Raw genomic sequence first — 8816 nt, 5'->3', positions numbered from 1 at the left:
TTTAAATTCAATAATTTTGGTACATCTCATGTTCCTTTTTGTTTTACTAATGTTCAAAATAGATTAGTCGAAATAAGACGTTGCAACAGTAACCTCTCTTGTCTAGACTTCTTTACTGCGAATGTTAGGACGGTAAGTGTGTGTGTATTTTAATGCGGATACTAGTCGGCCCACAGGAAGATTAATATTTGGCACGAAATGCACACATACCTGTGGTAATAAATACGTGATGATTATTCAGTTTTCGTGTAAGTAAATGTGATGCCCACAGGTGGACATTACTTGACATGATTTTATTGTCAGTGTTTGATTACTACAAAGAGGTTGCCACTTACAAATTCATATTACTGTCCACAGACTTGATTTGAATGTTGTGCCGGTACCTCGAGATGTTACATTCTTATTTGAATTTTATGATGTGAGCATTAATTTGGTTTTGTTTCTCTGTAGTTATGACGTCTTCTGCTACTGTGTCAACCAACGTGCAAAACATACCTATGTTAAATGGGTCTAATTTCAAGGATTGGAAGGAAACCCTTCTAATCACTTTGGGCTGCATGGATCTTGACCTCGCGTTAAGAACCGAGAAACCCGCCCCTCTTACGGATGTAAGTACCGCTGATCTTAAGCGGGACTTTGAGAGGTGGGAGCGCTCGAATCGCGTGAGTCTCATGATCATCAAGCGCAACATCCCAGAGGCCTTTCGGGGCACGGCTTCTGAGGATATTGCTAATGCTAGTGAATACCTTGCCAAAATTGAGGAGCGTTTTGCTAAAAACGAAAAGTCCGAGACAAGCACGCTTCTGGCTAGCTTGATCTCAATGAAGTATAAGGGCAAGGGCAACATAAGGGAGTACATCATGCAGATGTCTCATATTGCTTCAAACTTGAAGGCGCACAAACTTGAAGTCCCTGAGGACTTACTTGTGCATTTGGTGTTACTCTCTCTTCCTACACAATTCAGTCAATTTAAGGTCAGTTATAACTGCCAAAAGGAGAAGTGGTCTCTTAATGAGCTCATTTCATACTGTGTACAAGAAGAGGAGAGATTGAAGCAAGACAGAGTTGAGGTTGCTCAACTGGCTACTAGCTCAAGCAATAAGGGAAAGGGCTTGAAGAGAAAGCCTATTGAGAATGCTGCTATGGACAAGGGACCATCACAAAAGAAGCAACATAAGGAAAATGGTTGCTACTTCTGTGGTAAGTCTGATCATATGAAGAAGAATTGTGCCAAGTATAGCGCATGGCGTGCTAAGAAAGGTATGATTCTTGCTTTGGTCTGTTCTGAAGTTAATTTAGCTTCAGTCCCTAGTGATATTTGGTGGGTAGATTCTGGTGCTACTACTCACATAAGTTTATCAATGCAGGGCTGTCTGAGCTGCCGAAAGCCAATTGATGGTGAAAGATACATCTATGTGGGAGATGGCAAATCGGTAGAAGTTGAAGCTATTGGGCATTTTAGATTGTTGTTAAAGACTGGAATTTTTCTAGATTTGAAAGATACTTTTATTATACCGTCATTTAGACGGAATTTGGTTTCTATTTCTGCATTGGACAAATTTGGTTTTTCTTGTTCATTTGGAAATAATAAGTTTACTCTTTCAAATAATTCTGGTATTGTAGGCACTGGTTCTTTAAGTGCATATGACAATCTTTACATGCTTGATTCTATTACTTCATATTCAGAAGCTTTACATGTTGAATCAAAGGGGACTAAGCGAAAATTAAATAATGAAAATTCGGCAAACTTATGGCACAAGCGTTTAGGTCATATCTCAAAATCAAGAATTGAGAGACTTGTGTCAGATGGTATATTAAACACACTTAATTTTTCAGATCTTGATGTGTGTGTTCAATGTATCAAAGGAAAATAGATCAAACAAAAGAAATTAGGTGCCAATAGAGCTACATGCGTCTTAGAATTGATACATACGGACATTTGTGGTCCATTCCCTACGGCTTCTTGGAATGGGCAACAATATTTTATATCATTCATAGACGACTATTCTCGTTTTGGGTACCTATATTTAATCCATGAAAAGTCTGAGGCTCTAGACAAGTTCAAAATATTCAAGGCTGAAGTTGAGCTCCATCTCAACAAAAGCATTAAGAAAGTCAAATCTGACCGTGGTGGCGAATACTACGGCAGAAATGACGGCTCAGGTGAACAGCGTCAAGGACCTTTTGCCCTCTATCTGGAAGAGTGTGGAATCGTCCCTCAGTACACAATGCCAGGGTCGCCTAGCATGAATGGTGTAGCTGAAAGACGAAATAGAACTCTTAAAGATATGGTGAGGAGTATGATTTCTCACTCCTCCTTACCACAATCACTTTGGGGAGAGGCATTAAAGACTGCAGCATATATTCTCAATAGGGTACCAACTAAAGCAGCTGCTAAAACACCTTATGAGCTTTGGAATGGGCGAAAGCCTAGTCTAAATCACACTCACATTTGGGGATGTCCAGCTGAAGCTAGGCCTTACAAGCCAAATGAAAAGAAATTGGACTCCAAAACAGTGAGCAGCTACTTTATTGGTTATCCAGAAAAGTCAAGGGGTTACAAATTTTATGATCCCACCACAAGAACAATTTTCGAGACGGGAAATGCGGTGTTCTTTGAGGATGTTGAGTTTGGGGGGAAGAATGCAATAAGGGACATCACTTTTGAGGAGGAGTCTATGATTCCTGCTACTGCTTCTGACAATGCTCAGATTTCTATTCCTGACATTGAAGAAGAAGCAGATCAAGAACCTCAAGAAAATGATGTTATAAATGCACGACTTCAAGTTGATAATCTCAATGAGGACCAACATTATGTTGATGAGATTATTCAAGTTCAACCTCAACAACCTCAAGAACCAATGCCAATAAGGAGATCCACTAGAGAAAGGAGAAATGCCATTCCGGATGATTATGTGGTTTTTCTCACTGAAAATGAGGATAATATTGGTTTGAAAAACAATGACCCTGTCACTGTTGCTCAAGCAATGAAGGATCCTCAGTTTGAGAAGTGGACTCAAGCCTTAGATGAGGAATATAAGTCAATGCTATTTAATGACGTTTGGGATATTTACCCATTACCTGAAGGTATGAAACCCATTGGTTGCAAATGGATTTTTAAGACCAAAAGGGATTCAAAAGGTAATGTGGATAAATAAGGCACGTCTTGTAGCTAAAGGCTTTACTCAGAAGGAAGGCATTGATTATAAAGAGACTTTCTCTCCGGTTTCTTCGAAAGACTCATTTAGAATAATCATGGCATTAGTAGCACATTTTAATCTTGAGCTACATCAGATGGATGTTAAGACAGCGTTTCTCAATGGTGAACTTGAGGAAACGATTTATATGGAGCAACCAGAAGGTTTTGTGGTCGGAGACCCAAAGAAAATGGTTTGCAGACTAAAGAAATCCATCTATGGGCTCAAGCAGGCCTCTCGTCAATGGTACCATAAATTTCATGAAGCAGTTCTCTCATTCGGTTTCGAGAAGAATGTTATTGATGATTGTGTGTATCACATGTTCAGTGGGAGCAGATGCATCTTCTTGGTGTTATATGTCGATGACATATTGATTGCCACAAATGATAAGGAAATGTTGCACGATACCAAGAATTTTCTCTCAAAGAAATTTGAGATGAAAGATCTTGGGGAAGCCTCTTTTGTATTAGGGATCGAGATTCACCGAGATCGCTCTCGTGATATTCTACGATTGTCACAAAAGGGATATATTGAAAAAGTGCTAAAAAGGTTTGAGATGCATGGCTGCAAGCCTCTAGACACCCCTGTGGCTAAAGGAGACAAGTTTAGTCTTGCTCAATGCCCTAGAACAAGTCTTGAGATTAATGAGATGCAAAAGTTTCCATATGCTTCGGCTATTGGAAGTCTCATGTATGCCCAAGTATGTACTAGACCCGATTTGGCTTTTATTGTTAACATGTTGGGAAGGTATCTCAGTAACCCCGGAATGGATCATTGGAAAGCAGCAAAACGGGTTATGAGATATTTGCAGAGAACAAAAGATTACATGCTCACATACAGAAAATCAGATCATTTGGAGATCATTGGGTATTCTGATTCTGATTTTGCTGGATGCCAAGATAGTAGGAGATCCACCTCGGGTTATGTATTTCTGCTGGCTGGAGGAGCCATATCGTGGAGAAGTGCTAAGCAGACACTTGTGGCACCTTCCACTATGGCAGCAGAATTCGTAGCTTGTTATGAGGCATCTTGTCATGGGTTATTGCTGTGAAATTTTGTCACTGGGCTGCGTATTATTCAAGGAGTTGAAAGACCACTTAAGTTGTTTTGTGACAATAACTCGGCAGTGCAATACTCCAACAACAATAGGAGCTCTGCCAAGTCAAAGCATATTGAGATAAAGTTCCTAGTTGTAAAAGAAAGGGTTCAGAGTGGAAAAATTTCTATAGAGCATATAGGAACGGATTTGATGATTGCAGATCCGCTTACTAAAGGACTACCACCTAAGGTCTTTCATGGGCATGTAGCCCATATGGGTGTTTTGTCATTTGAGGACACTTCCGTTTAGTGGGAGTAGTTAATTTTGTTAATGCTCTATATATTTTGTTTAAACATGTTGTAAAACTCATGTTATTTTCTGCAGAAGTAAAGTATTATATTTGTCCATTACTTGTGTAATTTGGTTTTGATTTGATCTCACTTTGGGAGGACCAGTTGGAAATAGGCATGTATGATCACCTTGCATGAAATTTCCATGCTACACTCCATAATTGATCTGTTGTTGATTATATTTGCATATGTGATTAATGATGGGTTTAATCATGAAAAAATATGGTGACTGCCCCTTTAGTCCTATGTCGATATGGTTGATAATAAGATTGTTCGGAAATACACTATGTGATAGCATTTTGAGCGCTCATTCAGTTTGTACACATTTATTTGGTGCCATGTGTTGCCCAAGTGGGAGATTGTTAGAATTTTTGGGCTTCCACATGACTAATTTAATGTGTATGGCTATCTTTCAGTTGCCCAATTAAAGTGATCCAATAAAGATTAAAGTTTGGGCTAAAGTGTATTTAATTGTTATGGAAATAAGTGTAGATACCATAAAGTGATTTTCTATTTGATGAGGGACCGAATAGAAAATAAAGGGGTTTATATTTAATATAAATATAAGCTAGGGTTATGGTCCCCAGACGTCAGAAGAACGTTCAATATCTCTGTATTCTCTCGGCAGACTATTGTGAAGGACGTCTCTGATCGTTTGGAAGATCCATAGCCGCTGCAAAGCAATTCCGCCTTTAATTCGTTATGGATCAAGGTACGCTTCCGCTTTACAGTTTATGCTCCTTCTCCGTTGTTCTTGGTTAATCATCATAGAGAGCTTTTAAGTAATTGTTCACTCAATTATTCCATCAGTTTCTAGTATTTTTGCACTTTTTTAATTTTTATCGGACTGTAATGCTCCCAAAATATATAGATTTGCATTTTTACTTTTGAGCTTTTCGATTACACTAGCATTTTTGCACTTTTTATTTTTATTTTTATATGATTGAAATGCTCCCAAAATATGTATGTTTGCATGTTTACTTTTTAGCTTTTCAATTAAACTAGCATTTTATTTTTGATATTTTTTGTTTTAGGTAAATGTCTAATTAGGCACACCACATATCTCACAATTACCAAAAGTAGTCGATTGACAGATTCAATACAATATAGGTCGAGTCACCCGCTTCAGCAGAAGTCTTAGCCGATGTCAAAACAAGAAAAAAAAATAAAAAAAAATAAAACCATGGTAATTGTTGAAAGAGATGTTGGATTAAAAATGGATAATGAGGTAGTGAAATTTAAAGACCCAAAACCCATTAACATTTAGTAGCCTATTTACATTTGCCATTCAATTCTCATGATGTAATATTTTAAATTAAATCAATTGAAATCATTAGCTTTTATTGCAATTACTTCTTCTTTTTTTCCATTAATTTTCCTACAAACTTCTATCAATTTCCAAATCCCAATTCAAGTACTGTATCTATTACGTGTGTTATGTATATGAATTAAATAATTCGCATAATCAATTCATGTTGTGTTTTATTATATTTCATTTTCTTTATTTTTATTTATATTATTTATTATTATACTATAGCATGTGATAAGAGCATCCACAATGGGCGACGAGCGACTGGCTAGCCGATTCTCGGTGCTGGCCGGTCCGCTCGCCGAACCATTGCAATCGGCGAGCGCCATTTCGGCGAGAATTTCGGCGAGCGCTGGTCGATGCGCTCGCTGATCTGCTCGCCGCCATTGTAGGCTGGCGATCTGCGAGCGATCGGCCAGCGCATTTTTTTTAATTAAATTTTCGAAACACTATATATACGCGATTTTCACGTCATTTTCATTCGCACCACTTGTTTTAACGAGTTTTCTATCTCTCTTAATTTCTGTACAAGAGCAACAACGCGAAATGAGTAACGCGGGTGGTAGTAGTGGTAGTAGTGATGAGGAGTACGAACGGCAAATGGGCGAAGCATTAGAGGCATATACGGAGGGTGAGATAGACCGGCTGCTACAAAGGGCTATGCAGCCGGCGGTACCTCGACCTCCACCCATTGTCCACCGCCGAGCAGTGATTGCTCGGGATCACGTAGCTGCACATCAGCGGCTATATGACGACTACTTTGCAGAGCAGCCGCGGTTTAGCGCCAACATGTTCAGGCGGCGTTTTAGGATGCGCATGGAGCTGTTTATGCGTATCGTTGATGCTTTGGAGCGTCGATATAAGTGCTTCTGCTTGAGGCACAATGCGGCTGGCAGACCCGGCCACACCCCTATTCAAAAGTGCACTGCGGCAATCAGGCAGTTGGCCTACGGAGGCGCGACAGATATGTGGGACGAGTACCTCCACATCAGTGAGACGTCTGCCCTGAAGTGTCTGAAGCATTTCTGTGAGGGCGTCGTTGAAATATTCAAGGATCAGTATCTTCGAAGCCCTACCCCGACAGACTGTCGGGATCTGATGCAGATGCATGGGAAGAAGCATGGGTTCCCGGGGGATGTTAGGCAGCATAGATTGTATGCATTGGGAGTGGAAGAACTGTCCCGCTGCCTGGAAGGGGTTCTACACCACCGGCTACAAGGGAAATAATCCCACGATGATCCTCGAGGCCGTAGCTGATTATCGGCTGTGGATTTGGCATGCGTATTTTGGGGTAGCCGGGTCGAACAACGACCTCAACGTCCTCAACTCGTTGCCCCTTTTCAACGAGCAGCGCCAGGGCGTCGGTCCGTCCATCAGTTTTGTCGCCAACGGCAACCGGCATGATTTGGGCTACTACTTGGCGGATGGGATATACCTAGGTGGCCCGTCTTTGTGAAGACGATCAGATGCGCAAATGAGGACAGGAAGGCCTACTTTGCGGAACGGCAGGAGTCGGCGCGCAAGGGCGTGGAGCGCGCATTTGGTGTGCTCCAATCCAGTCCCGATGGGTGGCAATTAGGGGTTCAACGCGTTTGTGGCATGTCGACTGCATTGCTTCTATAATGTACGTCTGTATTATCATGCACAACATGATAGTCGAAGATGAAGGTGTACAACTGACTAATTGGGCCAATGACGATGAAGCCGGTCCAAGCCACGGCGTGACCACCCCCAATGTACGAAGGGGGGTACCTCACGATGAAGCCGTCCGCCTCCAGGCACATGCCGACATGCGCCAAGTGGATGTGCATATCCAACTCCAAAAGGATTTAATTGAAGAGTTGTGGGCGCGGAGGACTGCACATCGATAGTTTTTTTGGTTTTATGTATTTTTTTTATTATGGTATTTTTTTAATTAATGTAATTTTTTAAATTTTAATGAAATTAATGAATTTTCCCGTATATGTGTTGTATGTTTAATTCTGCAGTTTTTGTTTAATTCCGTAAGTTTAGTTATTTTTTTTAATAGGGCTAATGATGTGGCTAGCCTGTGGCTAGCCTATTGCTTGTCCAGATGTTTGTCCTGATGATGTGGCAGGAGGAATTTTAGTGCCGGATAATGTGGCAGGAGGAGAAATAGACTAGCTTATGTCTGACCTATTTACCATTGTGGCTGGCCTATTTATAATCTCCGAAGTCAAAATTTTCACTTATGTTTTCATAAATAAAATTATACTCCCTCCGTCCACGAAAATTCGTCCCGGTTTGACCGGGCACGGGTTTTAAAAAAAGTAATGGAAAGTGAGTTGAAAAAGTTGGTGGGATGTGGGTCCTACTTTTAAAGTATTAGTTTTATAATAAAATGTAAGTAAGAATGAGTTAGTGGAATATGAGGTCCACTACCAAAAATGGTAAAAGTGAAATGAGACAAATTTTGGGGGACGGACGGAAATGGAAAACTGGGACAAATTTTCGTGGACGGAGGGAGTAAGTACTGCGTACTATTTATAAATTTATATTTAATAAAAATATTAATTTTTTTGTTCATATCAAAAGCGTCGTGAAGTTTTGAGATACGGTCACAGTAGAGAATATTTTATTTTTTTCAACTTTGTAATAAAAATTATATTATATAGAATTAAATATTTTTTAAAAATTTCAGCAGCGACATATTTTAATTTCTGATTCAGCCACTTAAATAGCCAACCCACATACACTAGCCAACCCACTCCTTTTTCCTTGGTCAAAATTAAAAATAGTCATACAATGAAAGTCCCCTATTTAGTTCGGTCCAGTTATTAAAATCCTATAGCCCAAAACACATGTTATTTTATTCGGAGCCGAATCTGGGAAATGAAATGAGCCCAACCTAACAAAACCATTAAATTTGTAACGTCTGCAAATTTTGATAAAAAAATACT

General features: G+C 39.8%; 1 protein-coding gene across 1 annotated transcript; it reads left to right on the top strand.

Annotated features, from left to right (window-relative positions):
* The first annotated feature begins 446 nt into the window (after positions 1 to 446).
* Positions 447 to 1550, top strand: LOC148933466 (uncharacterized). Its single transcript, XM_089066741.1, has 2 exons — positions 447 to 1260; positions 1368 to 1550. The coding sequence occupies exons 1-2, from the start codon at positions 453 to 455 to the stop codon at positions 1394 to 1396; spliced, it is 837 nt and encodes a 278-aa protein (XP_088922867.1). The 5' UTR covers positions 447 to 452; the 3' UTR covers positions 1397 to 1550.
* Positions 1551 to 8816: the final 7266 nt, after the last annotated feature.

Source organism: Salvia hispanica, chromosome 1 (assembly GCF_029641045.1).
Source record: "Salvia hispanica isolate PSC_SH4W2 chromosome 1, Shi_PSC_v1, whole genome shotgun sequence".
Lineage (NCBI taxonomy): Eukaryota > Viridiplantae > Streptophyta > Magnoliopsida > Lamiales > Lamiaceae > Salvia > Salvia hispanica.
The sequence above is the reverse complement of the archived record's forward strand: the minus strand, read 5'-3'. Positions and strand labels throughout refer to the sequence as shown.

What these genes read in the sequence shown, in the direction of transcription:
- LOC148933466 (XM_089066741.1), top strand. Translation starts at nt 453, where the DNA reads ATGACGTCTTCTGCTACTGTGTCAACCAACGTGCAAAACATACCTATG. An exon ending in CGCATGGCGTGCTAAGAAAG is followed by an intron (nt 1,261 to 1,367) that starts GTATGATTCTTG and finishes TTATCAATGCAG; the next exon opens with GGCTGTCTGAGCTGCCGAAA.